The 14,674-nt window shown below is 51.8% G+C and overlaps 1 protein-coding gene across 1 annotated transcript; it reads right to left on the bottom strand.

The window, feature by feature from the left end:
- Positions 1-372: 372 nt before the first annotated feature.
- Positions 373-13,344, bottom strand: CD244 (CD244 molecule; the record flags this gene model as incomplete). The annotated part of the gene is made up of 9 exons (XM_080691534.1): positions 373-453; positions 1,331-1,387; positions 3,170-3,235; positions 4,271-4,324; positions 6,309-6,376; positions 6,831-6,935; positions 8,516-8,800; positions 8,873-9,208; positions 13,266-13,344. 9 exons carry the CDS (start codon positions 13,342-13,344, stop codon positions 373-375), a joined length of 1,131 nt encoding a protein of 376 aa, XP_080547660.1.
- Between the last annotated feature and the right edge of the window lie 1,330 nt (positions 13,345-14,674).

Below are 14,674 nucleotides of genomic sequence, written 5' to 3'. Positions count from 1 at the left end.
GTGAGAAGCCGTTTTCAAGAAAATACAGAGGAGCCAGGCGCAGTGGGCACACTTGTCATCCCAGCAACTGGGAGGCTGAGACAGGAGGATCGCAGTTCACGGGTAGCCTCACTACTTAGTGAGGCCCTTTGCAACTCAGTGAGGCCCTGTTTCAAAATAAAGAATAAAAAATAGGGCTGGGGATGTCACTCGGAGGTTGAATGCTCCTGGGTTCCATCCCCAGTACTGGGAAAAAAAAATACAGGCCATGAATAAACATCTGTCTCCTTCCCAGACCAGGAGCTGTTCCAGAAAGACTCAGGTGACATCATCCATGGTGCCAGTTCCCAAGGCAGATGCTGATGGGGTCCAGAGATGAGGACGGTACGACAGCTACGAATAAACATCAAATGTCTCCAGCTCCCTGTGGCTCAGTCGGGCTGGGTTATGGGCTTTATATTGCTTCTTTCCAACCTGCCAAAGAAAAAGAGAAACCTCAGAAGTTCCCACTGGAACATCTGTATTGTGGTCCTAGGGGGCAGGGATTATTATCCCCATTTTATAAATTAAGAAAATGAAGCTTGGGGAAACTGGACGTGGTGGTGCACGCTTGTAATCCCAGCATTCAGGAAGCTGAGACAGGAGGATCACAGTTCGCAGACAGCCTCAGCTACTTAGTGGGGCTCTTTGCAACTCAGTGAGACCCTGTTTTATTTTTTTATTTTTATATTTATTTGTTTGTTTGTTTGTTTTGATGGTACTGGGGGTGGAATCCAGGGGATTTCTACCTTCAGGCTATACTCCCAGACCTATTTTATATTTTATTTGGAAACAGGTCTCACTAAGTTACTGAAAGCCTCACTCAGTAGCTGAGGCTGGCTTTGAACCCATGCAATCCTCCTATCTCAGCCTCCCAAGTGCAGGGATTACAAGCGTGCGCCACCACGCCCGGCTTATTCTTTATTTTAAAACAGGGTCTCCCTGAGTTGTAAAGGGCTTCACTAAGTAGCTGAGGCTGGCTTTGAACCTGCGATCCTCCCGTCTCAGCCTCCCAAGCGCTGGGATTACAAATGTGCGCCACCACGCCCGGCACACACACACTTTAAAGGGAGATGCCCACTTTGTAATCCATAGTCGCAAATGCCGAGGACGGCCCTTGAGTCCAGGCTGCTCAGTAAAGCCAAACTGAACGCCCGATGGGACACGGATGGAGCCCTCCCTCTCCTCGGGCCGCGATGTCTTCTCTAACAGGAAGACGGGGGTTTGAAGGCCCAACAACTCTGAGATTACTTGGCTCACCTGTTTAGGGTGGGCTCAGAGTAGGCTGTGGGAAGGAGTTCCAGGGCCTTACCTCTTTGTAGATGGTGCACACAAGAGGAGAGTTGTGGTTCCTCTTCTTGGAGCCAGACTAGAAGCGCAGAGGGTAAAAAAGGCTGAAAGTCAAGCCCAGAGAAGTCCTGGTCCTCACCGAGAGGCCTCAGGAGAGACTCGGCCTCACAAGACCCCACAGGTGTCCTCAGCCAGAAAGTGGAAACAGCCTTCCACAGGTGCAAACAACAGGGTTTGTGGTCCCGGAAAGCACGTTACACAGTTGCCTAGGATGTGACATTTCTAAATGGTATCTCTTTTTCCTTCTGTTCTGGGCTCTGAGCGATACTCTCAGCCCTATTTATTTTTTATTTTGAAGCATAGTCTTGCTAAGTTGCTGAGGGTTTGGCCAAGCTGCTGCAGCTGACCTTGAACCTGCGATCCTCCGTCTCAGCCTCCCAAGTACTGAGATTATAGGCGTGCGCCAACACCTCTGGCTTGATTGACATTTCTGAACCAAAGTCAGGGTTCTGTGCCCCACACCGACGTAGTCTAAAATCCACACCAGCACACATTGCTGCACACGTATCTCCCAGGCCATGCAAACACAAATACTGCCCACCTCCCTCACCAGCTGAAATGGACACAGCAGTAAGCGTCTGGTACGCAGGAGAGCGAGGGGCTGAGTGGGGCAGGACTGAGTGGCTCGTTATGGAGGCCTCCACGTGGGGGGCCCATAGCAAGTGACCAGCCACAGCCTTGTCTGGTCCCCAAGTCAGCCTGGTGTCTCCTCCAGCCCAGCTCCAGGCAATAGCGCCACCTTGCAAGCCTCTCTCCGGGGCTCTGCAGCCTGCATGGTGGCGTCTCTCTGCAGCCTGGCTGGCTGGAGACCCTGCAGTCCTCTGCACAAGCACCTCCCCTCCACCCTCCCCTTAGAAAGCTTAGGTGACCCCATTATCCACTGAGCTTTGCATCTCAGACCTGCTCTTTTTCTCCAGACAAAACCCGAAAGGTATTTCTCCTTATCGGTTCTTTCATAGTCAAATGGAAAGCTGGGCGTGGTGGTACACCTGTAATACCATCATTAGGAGACTGACACAGGAGGATCGCAGGTTCGAGGCCAGCCTCAGCAACTGAGCATGACCCTCAGCAATGAAGCAAGATCCTGTTTCAAAATAAATAAATAAGCCAGGCGTGGTGGGCACACTTGTCATCCCAGCACTCGGGAGGCTGAGACTGGAGGATCGCAGTTCGTGGACAGCCTCAGCTACTCAGTGAGGCCCTCTGCAACTCAGTGAGACCCTGTTTCAAAATAAAGAATAAAAAATAGGGCAGGGGGTGTAGCTCGAAGGTAAAATGCCTCTGGGTTCCATCTCCAGACCCGTAAATAAATAAATAAATAAATAAATATAAATAAATAAATAAATAATAAATGGCTGGTTGTGTATCTCAGAGGTAAAATGCCCCTGGGTTCATTTCCCAACACACACACACACACACACCATTTTTTTTTTCTTTTTTGCGGTACTGGGGATTGAACCCAGGGGTATTCTACCTCTGAGTTACACCCCCATCCCTGATTTTTATTCTCTATTTTGAAACAGGGTCTCACTGAGTTGCAAAGGGCCTCACTAAGTGCTGAGGCTGTCCGCAAACCTCGATCCTCCTGTCTCAGCCTCCTAAACACTGGGATTACAAGCGTGCGCCACCACACCTGGCTACACACACCATTTAAAATACATTCATTTCACCAAATCTACTCAGGCACACACTTCAAAGGATGCACATGCCACTCCGCAAACACGTGCCCGCCCACAGGCCTGTGTACCCGCGTGCGGAATACACATGTGCCCCATCAGCACCCACAGCCTGCAAGGCTCACCTTCCGGGATGGCTGTATGGAAGAGTATAAGGTATTTGCAACTTCTCGTGATGCGGAATCAGGAGACTGAGGAGAAGAGAAAGAAAAGCATTTCAGAAGCTCACACCCTAGCCGGCCGTGGTGGGCACGCTTGTCATCCCAGCATCTGGGAGGCTGAGACAGGAGGATCAGGGTTCACGGACAGCCTCAGCTACTTAGTGAGGCCCTTTGCAACTCAGTGAGACCCTATTTCAAAATAAAAAATAAAAAAGAGGACTGGAGTTGTAGCTTGAAGGTAGAATGCCCCTGGTTCCATCCCTGGTACTACAAAAAAAAAAAAAAAAAAAAAAAGAATCAAAGACTCAGCCTAGTTCAAGGTCTGCACCCTGTCTAGACAGAAGCTTTCAGGGTTTGTAGAAAGAGCCCCGGGCTTGCTGGGAGTGCAGTCAACCTGACTGCTGGTCCTGCTCTGTAATTAATGGCCGCTGCTGCTTGCTGAGCACTTTCTTATAAATGTGTTCTCCTGCCGGGCACGATGGCGCACGCTTTTAATCCTAGTACTTGGGACAGGAGGGTCGCAGGTTCACAGCCAGCCTCAGCAACTTGTGAGGCCCTCCGCAACTTAGTGAGACCCTGTTTCAAAATAAAGAAAAAAATATCAGACTGGGGGCGGAGCTTAGAAGGAGAATGCCCCTGGGCTCTATCCCCCGTACCACAAAAAAAAAAAAAAAGGAGGTATGTTTGCATTGGTCTTTCCAATGCAAAGACACTCCACAATCCCACTACTTGAGAGGCTGAGGCAGGAGGACTGCCGGTTTGAGGCCAGCCTCAGCAACTTAGCCAGATCCTGTTTTAAAATAAAAACTAAGGGCTGGTGGTATAGCTTGGAGGTAGAACATCCTGGGCTCAATCCCCAATACCAGAGGGGGGTAAAAAAAAAAAAAAAGCCTCCAAAACAAAACCACACCGATCTTTTCAAACAGCACAATGTACTTGAAGCCACCCTGGTTGCTGGACCCAGGAGTTCATAGCTCTGGCTCAGCCCTTCCAGACTCGGAGCTGGGGCCGGGCTTCAGGAAGCCCGTGGTAGGAATGAAGTGTCCAGAAAAACCAGCACGGTACCTGAAGCGGGATCATGGAGTAGACGGTCCTTTCTTGTCCAGTGAGTTTCTGATCCTGCACAAGAGAAGAAGCAGACGTTGGGTAACACAAGGCGGCGGGTCTGGGTCTGTCCAGGCCTGGATGACCACAAGGACAGGGTCCCCGGATCCTGGGGTGCAGTAGCAGGACCGTGAGGAGCCTCGTCTTCCAAGACGGGAAGAGCGGTTGGCAGAGGGGCAAGGAGCCCCCAGGTGTGCGGGATTCAAACAGTCCACCCGGTGGGGCCTGCCCTTCCCCATGCCGATTCCTTGGGAATCACTCCTTAGCTTTGTGCCGCGTATCTGGTGATGGGCAGAGCCCTAAGCAGGGCTGGATCTGGGCCTTGCCTCAGGTCTCTGCAATTCAGAGGGTTTACGCCTTTTAAAGACAGAACCTGGTATGGCGGCGCACGCTTGTAATCCCAGCATTGGAGAAGCCGAGACCGGAAGACCACAGCTTTGCAGTTAGCCTCAGCTGCTTAGTGAGGCCCTCCACAACTTAGCGAGACCCTGTTTCAAAATAAAGAATAAGGCCGGACGTGGCGGCGCACGCATGTAATCCCCGCGCTTGGGAGGTGAAGACAGGAGGATCGCATAGGTTCAAAGCCAGCCTCGCTGGCTTAAGAGACCCTGTTTCCAAATAAAAATGTAAAAAAATAGGTCTGAGAGTGTAGCCCGGAGGTAGAAGGGTTCCCAGGAACCCCAGTACCACCAAAAAAAGAATAAAAAATAGGGCTGGAGGTATAGCTCGGAGGTAGAATGCCCCTGGGTTCCATCCCCAGCACCACGTGTCCAGAGGGGAGAAAAATGTAGGTTAAAGGCCAGCCTCTGTCATTCAGCAATAAAGAGAATTTGTTCCAAAATAAAAAATAAGCCAGGCGTGGTGGTGCACACTTGTAATCCCCGCACTTGGGAGGCGGAGACAGGAGGATCGCGCAGGTTCAAAGGCAGCCTCCACTGGCTTAAGAGACCCTGTTTCCAAATAAAAAATACAAAATAGGTTTTAGAGTGTAGCCCAGAGGTAGAAGGCCCCTGGGTTCCATCCCCAGTATCAATCAATCAATCAATAAATAAATAAATAAAGTAGGACTTGTGATATAGCTCAGAGGCAGAATATCCCTGGGTTCAATAGCTATTGCAAAGAAAGAAAGACAGAGAGAGACAAAGACAGAGAAAGAGAGAGGAGGGAGGGAAGGAAGGAAGGAAGGAGGATGGGGAAGAAGTAGGATAGGAAAATTTTTTTTTAAAATAGGAGCTGGGCATGTGGCATACGCTTGTGATCTCAGTCCTCGGGAGGCTGAGACAAGAGGATCACAGGTCCAACCCACGCCCAGCTGGGTTTAATACACCCTTCTTGATCCCCTAAATAAGCCTGTCTATGACTCTACTCTTTGTCTGAGAAATTGTTTTGAAAAGCGCGCCCTCGCCATGACAATGGAATTCACCACTTTTCTCTTTTGCGCAGATCCATGGAAATTGTCTCCAGAAAGTGAGACTACATGAAATTTGGGGTTTAGGCGGAGAGCAGGTGAGCAGGGCTCCCGGGGAGACACCTGGCCTCTGCACCCAGCTGGCTGCTCTCTAGGACCTCAGCCAGACTTGGGCCCCTTCTTCCCCAAGGGCTGTGAATACCAGCCACAAAACTGGCAGTGGTCTCTCTGCTGGGGAACGATGAAGGTACCCACAAAAGAACGCACTTAATTGCTAGGGAAACGAGGGTTTGTGGTTAGATGCATCGATGCTGGAAGGTGATGCTCAGCCGGCTGTCCTGAGAGGGGCCTCCGCCCTCTGCTGGGGACCGCTGCGCATGAAGCCACACTTTTATTTTCTCTGCTCCTTAAATTTCCTCTTCTCCTCTATGGCCAGGGCTAAGAAACAAGTGGGCAGGGGAGATGAGGAGGGCTGAGGGTCACTTGGAAAGGATGATCCTCCAGTTTCTCCGGTCTTTCTGTCTGGATGGCCGTCCTCTAAAGAGAATCTCCAGGCTGGTGGAGAGAGACCCAGCCCAGAGAAGCCCGTACCTCATCCCTCCTGCTGCGTAGGTCTTTGATGTCTTCATAAATTGTCAGAAAATCCTTAGGGCTGGTCTCTGCGGGAGGAAGGAAGCCAAGATCAGAGAACTTCAAAAACACGCTTGTCATCCCAGCATTCGGGAGGCTGAGACGGGAGGATTGTGGTTCACGGCCAGCCTCAGCTACTTAGCGAGGCCCTCTGCAACTCAGTGAGACCCTGCTCCCAAATAAAGAATAAAAAATAGGGCTGGGGGTGTAGCTCAGAGGGGCTCTTCCCAGCTGTACCACCTGATATGCCTCCTATATCAAACGGGGCAGTCCACACTGTAAATACAGTCCAGACTGTAAATAACTGGCAGCTTCCACAAGAGGTGAAGTGGGGAAAGGTGTGAACTGCTGCCCCCATACACACACATGTGCGGACACTCTGGGAGGACCAGGAGCTGCTGTGCACCCAGGAACATCCCCTGAACACAGACAAAGCCACTGCCTGATGGCTGCAGGACCTGCCCCCGGTAACCCTCTACTTACCAATCTGCAGCCTCTTCCTCTTCCACACACAGAAGAAAGTGAGGGTGCTGAAGAACAGCAGGACTAGGATGGTGATGGCCACCAGAAAGGGCAGGGACCTGGAGCCTGCAGAGCAGGGGCACCCGGACTGAGTTTCTGCCTGTCGCTGAAGGGACCACTGAAAAGCCCACGCTTCTCTCTGGAGCGGCAATGAGCACATGCCCAGATCGCCTCGCCTTCCGCTCGAAGACGTCCCCTGAGCCAGGTCAAGGCGTGGACTTTCCCATCTGGCAGACTGGCCCAGATTCTGACCCAGCAAGCTCTGTGCTACCTTGCAGATCCTGAGCCCGCCTCCTCCTCCCTAAAAGGATCCAACACAGTGTACCTAAAGAGTCAACTCATGAACCGATGGATGGATGGATGATGGGTGGATGGATGGATGGATGGATGAATAGATGATGGATGGATGGATGGATGGATGGATGGAGGATGGATGGATGGATAGATGGATAGACGAATGATGGGTGAATGGATGGATGAATAGATGATGGATGAATGGATGGATGGATGATGGATGGATGGATGGATGGATGATGGGTGGATGGATGGATGAATAGATGATGGATGGATGGATGGATGGATGATGGATGGATGGATGTGTGGATAGATGGGTGAGTGGATGGGTGGATGGGTGGGTGGGTGGATGGATGGATGGATGGGCCGGCAGATGGCAGCACATGGTCCCTCCACCTGTTATGTTGGGGTCAGTTCACACCCACTATATGCAAGGCACACACACCCTGGCTCCCTTCCTGCTGCTCCTGCCTGTGTCACTCTTCCTGTCTGATACATTCAGCCCACAAAAAGAGAAAGCAAAGGAATTCAGTGTGCCAGGTGGTGGCCCATGAACTCTTTACAAATAGCATCTTTTAATTTTGTATTTGGAGACAATCTCTTGCTCAGTTGCTGAGGCTGGCCTTGAACCTGCAGACCTCCTGTCTCAGCCTCCCAAATGCTGGGATTACAAGAGTGCACCACCACGCCTGGCTGGCCTGAATATTCAATGTTGAAACATATAGAATATTGAATAATGCCTCCTGAGGACCTGAGGACTTGGGGACATCATCACTCGGGAGCAGAAGCAGGTCTCCATCAGCCTCCCAGAGGAAGAAAATCATGGTCAGAGGGTCAGAGGGTCAGGAGCCAGCGCAGGGCCCAGCACAGAAACCTGTGATCCCTCCTTGCAGGGCAACCCAGCACACCCAGGAGACCGGCAGACTAGCCTTCCCAGAATAACACAGGCCATTCTCTACAAGAACCATGTGCCAGCCGGGCGTGGTGGCACATGCTTGTACTCCCAGTGCTTGGGAGGCTGAGACAGGAGGATTGCACAGGTTCAAAGCCAGCCTCAGCTACTGAGTGAGGCTCTCAGCAATAGTGAGACCCTGTTTCCAAATAAAGTATAAAATAGGTCTGGGAGTATAGCCCGGAGGTAGAAAGCCCCTGGGTTCCACCTCCAGTACCACAAAAATAAATAAATAAAATAAATAAAAAATAAAGAACCATGTGCCTCTGGGCCGGTCCCTGCTACGGAGAGCCTTTGAGGCCCTGGAGAAGGAAGCCTGGGGCTGTCAGGTCTGTCCCACACCCGAGCCTGGTGCAGGGCCAGCACCCTCAGCCTGTGGCCGCCCAAGGGCCACACTTACTCAAGGTGGCAGGTCGACATTCGTCAGTGAGGTTGAGGGTGTGGTTCGCCCCGCTGACCGGGTTGCTGACTTGACAGGTGTACACGTGCGGGCCGCCAGCCTGCACCTCCTGGTAGGTGTGGTTCCTTGCTGTCTGGATCAGCGCACGCCCTCTGTACCAAGCGTAGCTCACGTGGCCGTCCCCAGAGACCGAGCAGGACAGGGCCACTTGGCATAGCCCTCCGTCCAGGGCCTGCCCCTGCCCCTGCAGATGCGGCTTCCCGACATGGCCTGGGAGCAGAGGCTCTGGTCAGAAAGACGCCGGGAGCACCCGCCCCACGGGGACCAGGTGGCAGGATGGGCGGCACGGACACTCACCAAGTATGGAGACGTTGAATTCGGCTTTGCACACCTCCCCAGATTCCTTGGTCACCTCCAGCCAGTAGAGACCGCTGTCCTGTGGCTTCGCTACCTTGATGACCAGGGTCAAGTCCGCACCCTTGAAATCAAGAGTGTGGTTGAAATGTTTCCGTGCCAAAGGAGTGTATTTCAGACCGGAAGTCTTCTTCCAAGTCAGAATCACGAATGTTTCTGACCGTGAGGACAGCCGCATCTTCCACTCGGCGCCGAAGACCTCCGTGTGTGTGTTAGGCGGCCGCAGAGAGACAGGCTCTCCCGAGAGGACCAACATGGAGTCCATGGAATCCAGGCAGCCTAGGAGGAGACGGGAGGAGCAAGATGCCTGGGCGTGTGGGCAGACGGCTGTGGCTCCCCGAAACTACGGGAGGGCGAGCATGAGGATCCCCGCAGGGAGAGCCACCACTGGACCACCCTCTTGCCTGGCCTCCCCAGCCCCTGTTCTCTGGTTTGCGGAGCCCACGGACCAATCATAACCACTGCAATCTCCCCAGTGCCTGCTGTAGGCCGGGGAAGCTTTGGGTACTCTGCACATCTTAACTGTCCTAGCGTAAGGACGCCTTGTATTGTTTGGGGTTTAGTTTGGTACTGGGGATTGAACCCAGGCGCATTTTACCTCTGAGCTACAAACCCAGCCCTTTTTCCTTCCTTATTTTTTTTTATTTGTTTACTTATTTATTGGTGGTACTGGGAGTGGAACCCAGGGGGCTTTCTATCTCTGGGCTATACTCAGAAGCCAGAAGCGGGCTGCTGACTGCACTGGGCTGTGATGGCCAAACAGGGCTCTGAGCAGATGGAACAGCTTTGGAGTCACCCCTGAGGGACGGAAGAAGCCACAGACCAGAAACAAGAATTCCAGGACCCTGCTAGGCATGCGCGCAGAGACAGGAAGCTCGCTGGTACCCCGCCAAACTCAGCAACTCAGCGAGGTCCTCAGCAACGGAGGCCCTGGCTGGGGGTGTACCTCAAGGGCAGGACACCTCTGGGTTTAATTCTCAGTACCAAAATATTTTTTTGGAAAAATAAAAGGGCCAGGAATGTAGTTCAGTGGTACAGTGTCCCTGATCCTCAGTACCAAAAGAAGGACCCCAGGGCCTTGGGACCCCGCTGGGGCTGGAGGCTGTGAATCTGCATCTGTTTTCTTTGTTGTATTTTTCAACTGTGCAGTGTAGGAAGGTGAAGGTTGGCTGAAGCCAGCTTCAGGATGGGCTGACAGGGTGCAGGGCCTGGTTACAGGGCAGATCCTGCAGGAGGCGGGTGCTACGACTCCTTTGCGACCCCAGTCCAGAGCTGGGCGTGGCGGCGCGCGCTTGTCATCCCAGCATTCGGGAGGCTGAGACAGGAGGGTCAGCCTCAGCCACTTAGTGAGGCCCCCTGCAACCCAGTGGGATTCTGTTTCAAAATAAAGAATAAAAAATCAGGCTGGGGCCAGGCGCGGTGGAGCACGCTTGTAATCCCCGCGCTTGGGAGGCGGAGACAGGAGGATCGCGCAGGTTCGAAGCCAGCCTCACTGGCTTAAGAGACCCTGTTTCCAAATAAAAAAGTATAAAAATAGGTCTGGGAGTGTAACCCGGAGGTAGAAGAGCTTCCAGGAACCCCAGTAACACCAAAAAAAATTTTTTTTAATCATGCTGGGGGTGTCGCTTAGAGGTAGAATGCCCCTGGGTTCCATTTCCAGTAACACACACACACACACACACACACACACACACACACACACACACACCAAACAGTTCCTCCTTCCTCAGGGCGTCCAGAATACAGGAGGAGACAGAAAACTTCAGTGAGAAGAGAATTGGCCGCCTAAAAACTGAGCGGGCTGCGCGGGTGTCCGCTGTCAGGAGGGAGAGTCCTGCGCGGGTTCCGGTGGTCACGGCGGCCTCTGAGCTGCCGCTCTGCAGCCTTAGGGGCCTTTTCCGGTGGTTAGGACAGGAAGAGGTAGAGAAGATGCTGCCATCCCTAGGTGTCGGGAGCCCACTGGCCGGAGCCACCAAGCAGCACGGTCCACCCAGGCAGAGCAGCCCAAATCCCAGCAAACTCACAGTGAGAAAGGGCGCCCCCCACTGCTTCTGACTGTCAACTCCTCACGCTCGCCTTTTTACACAGGACCCCCTTCCCTCTACAGGTGCCCCCTAGGGTCCCTTAAGAAATGACCTTCTCAGGTGCCAAGATGGCGATCACATTTCATAGCAGGCTTCCAACTCAAACCCTGAGCTGCCCTTGCTGTTGGTGGTGGCGGTGGTTTTGTTGTGGGTTGTTTTTTTGTTGTTGTTGTTTTGGTACCCAGGGATTGAACCCAAAGGTATTCTACTTTCAAGCTACACCTTTTTTTTTTTTTTTTTTTTTTTTTTTTTTTTTTTTTTTGCGGTACCAGGGATGGAACCCAGGGGCATTCTGCCTCCAAACTTCACCCCCAGCCCAAGTTTTTATTTAGTATTTTATTTTACTTTTTGCAGTACTGGGAATAGAACCCAGGAGCATTCTACCTCTGAGCTCCACCCCCAACCCAATTTTTTATTCTTTATCTTGAAACAGGGTCTCACTAAGTTGCTGAGGCTGGTGGAACCCGCGGGCCTTCTGCCCCGGCCTCCGGAGGCCTGGCCACAGCGCCTGGCCTCCGTGCTTTAGAGCCACGGTTTTCCTGGCCTCTACTCCAGGCCCGGGAGGAGTCGGCCCCTCGTGGTTCCCTTTTCACTCTCAATGTTCTTGCCTGTAGGTAACACAGCAATTTCCCTGTGCCTATTCTACATGCCTAATTAGCTCTAACTAAAAGATTCCTGTCTCTGTTTATTTTGGTTCTGGGGATGGACCCAAGGGGCATTCTGCCTCTGAGCTGCACCCCAACCCTTTTTATTTTTTTATTTTGAAATACGGTCTCGCTAAGTTGCAGTGACTCTTATCAAGTTTCTGAGGCTGGCCTCAAATCTGCGATCTTCCCGTCTCAGTCTCCCAACTCCCAGGGCGTGAGCCACTGCACCCAGCTCTAAAGGATTTTTATGATAGAATCAGCCTCTGTCTTATTTCCAGGCCCCCACAAACCCTTGCACAGCCCTGGGAATGTTTGAGGGGCTTAACAAGTCTGTTTAGCTAATCAACACACAATGTCTCTCGTTTAAGTTCCAAAAATTGACTCTAATGTAAAATACCAGAGGAACTCCAAAGAAGAGGTCGTCTTGCTTTTGGCTTCTTCCCTTACAGGCTCTGCACCTTGCGATATCATTTCCCATTTCCAGGTTCTCAGACCAAAAAGCCAGGGGCCCTCAAGTAACTCGGAACTCCCACGTACCGCCTGACTCAACCTCTTAGAATATAGTTTGTTTGTTTGTTGTTTTATTTTGTTTTGTTTTGTTGCTTTTGTTGCGGGTCTGGGGATGGAACCCAGAGGCCTTCCACCTTCGAGCTCCACCCCCAGCCCGATATTTTACTCTTTTTTTTGAAACCGGGTCTCACTGAGTTGCAAAGGGCCTCACTAAATAGCTGAGGCTGTCCTCGAACCACGATCCTCCCGTCTCAGCCTCCCAAATGCTGGGATTACAAGCGTGCGCCACCACGCCTGATTTCTTAGAATATAGTTTGACAGCATTGGCTACAGGCTCACATATGCTCAGAGCCCATGGTCCTACCCCAGGAAGACGTCCAACAGATGCCTGTAAAAAAAAAAAAAGGCTCGAACCCAAATGTTCAACAGTAATGAAGTGAGTAAATTATGGGATGGTCACACGACAAAATACTACACAGCCTTGAAGATGATCAGCTACAAGTAAAACCTAGATAATCCTCAATTACTGAGAGTCAGGAGTCAGACACAGAACATACCCTATGACGCCATTTGGGTCCAGGCCAAACTAACCTGTGATGGTAAAAGTCGGAATAGTGGTTATATTTAAAAAAGAGGAAGTGGCAAAAAAAAAAAAAGGGAGAAAACTTGTGGTACTTCCAAGGAGGGTGTGTTCATTTAAATAAGTCACTGAGCCAGGCGCGGTGGCACATGACTTTCATCCCAGTACCTGACAGGCTGACACAGGAGGATCCCAGGTTCAAGGCCAGCCTCAGCAATTTAGTGAGACTTTGTTTCAAAATAAAAAGCAAAGCCGGCATGGTACACATGCTTGAATCCCAGCATTTGAGAGGCTGAGACTGGAGGATTGCGGTTTGTGGACATCCTCAGCTACTTAGTGAAGCCCTTTGCAACTCAGTGAGACCCGGTTTCAAAATAAAGAAGAAAAAATAGGGCAGGGGTGTAGCTCAGAGTTAGATTGCCCCTGGGTTCCATCCCCAGACCCACAAAAAAATAATAAATAACTCACTGAAAGACACATCTATAGTTCTGTGCACTTTTCTCTCCCTGCCCCACTTTCGTGAAAAGAGTACGTGTAGCAGGGATTTCTGGGGCTGATTCGCTCCGGGTTCCATCTCTCTCCAGGCCTCGCCATCTCTACTGTTTGACAGAAGACGCAGGAGGAAGAGAGGAAGAGGCAAGTGTGGACGACCCCACCCCATGGAGAGCCCGGCCGGGTCCCCAGCGCGTGGCCAGCAGAGTCGGCTCCCCAGAGAAGTGGCCTGGAAAACTCTGGCTACACCCCAGCCCTGTTTATTTGTTTATTTTTTTATTTTGAAACAAAGTCTCACTGAGTTGCAAGGGGCCTCACTAAGTAGTTGAGGCTGGCTGTGCCTCCAGTCTCAGCCTCCCGAATGCTGGGATTACAAGCGTGCACCACCACGCCTGCCTTTATTTCTTTTTCTTTTTATTTATTTATTTTTATACTGGCTCTCGCTAAGTTGCTGAGAGGCTCACCAAGCGTCTGAGGCTGGCCTCGAACCTTCAGTCCTCCTGTCTCTGCCTCCCAAGTCCTGGGCGCATTTCTGCACACCTGTAACCCCAGGGCAGGGCGAGATTGTTAGCGCTCTGGCTCTGACCTCCCGAGAGGCACAGCCTCCACCCAGCAAGACGGGGATCCTTACCTTGGCCCCGGCTTGGGCTCCAGAGCAGGAGGAGCCAGAGGATGGCGCAGCCCAGCATCCCCCAGGGTCAGAGGCCCCTCTCTCTGCGCTCACTGGCTCCAGCAGCCCCGGCTGCCCTGCCGGGCTGTCGCACCACAGTTTCCTCCGGGCTGCGGAGGCGTGGCCGCGGGGCCGGGTCCAGCCGCGAGGACTGAGGCCAGGAAACGTCCCACGGCAGCAGGGCCCCCGGCCGCACTGCAGGAGGATGCACCGCGGTTCACCTCTCTGCCCGAGCACCAGCCAATTATGTTGTTTGCAACAAGAATTTAAGCCGGGCGTGGTGGCACACGCTTGTTATCCCAGCTCTTGGGAGGCTGAGACAGGAGGATCGCACAGGTTCAAAGCCAGCCTCAGCTACTTAGTGAGGCTCTCAGCAACTTAGTGCGACCCTGTTTCCAAATAAAGTATAAAGTAGGTCTGGAAATATAGCCCGGAGGTAGAAAAGCCCCTGGGTTCCACCCCCACTACCACCAAAATAATTAATAATAATAATAATAATAATAATAATAATGTGTCTAAAATTTTTAAAAAGAAGCTGGGCATAGTGGTGTATGCTTGTAATTCCAGCATTTTGGAGGCTGAGACAGGAGGATCATGGTTCGCAGACAGCCTCAGTTACTACTTAGTGAGGTCCTCTGCAACTCAGTGAGACCTTGTTTCCAAATAAAGAATTAAAAATAGGACTGGGGGTGTAGCTTGGACGTAGAATGCCCCTGGGTTCCATCCCCAGTACCGCAAAAAAAAATTTTTTAAATAATAATA

This window comes from Muscardinus avellanarius (assembly GCF_963383645.1).
Source record: "Muscardinus avellanarius genome assembly, chromosome: 3".
NCBI lineage: Eukaryota > Metazoa > Chordata > Mammalia > Rodentia > Gliridae > Muscardinus > Muscardinus avellanarius.
The sequence above is the reverse complement of the archived record's forward strand: the minus strand, read 5'-3'. Positions and strand labels throughout refer to the sequence as shown.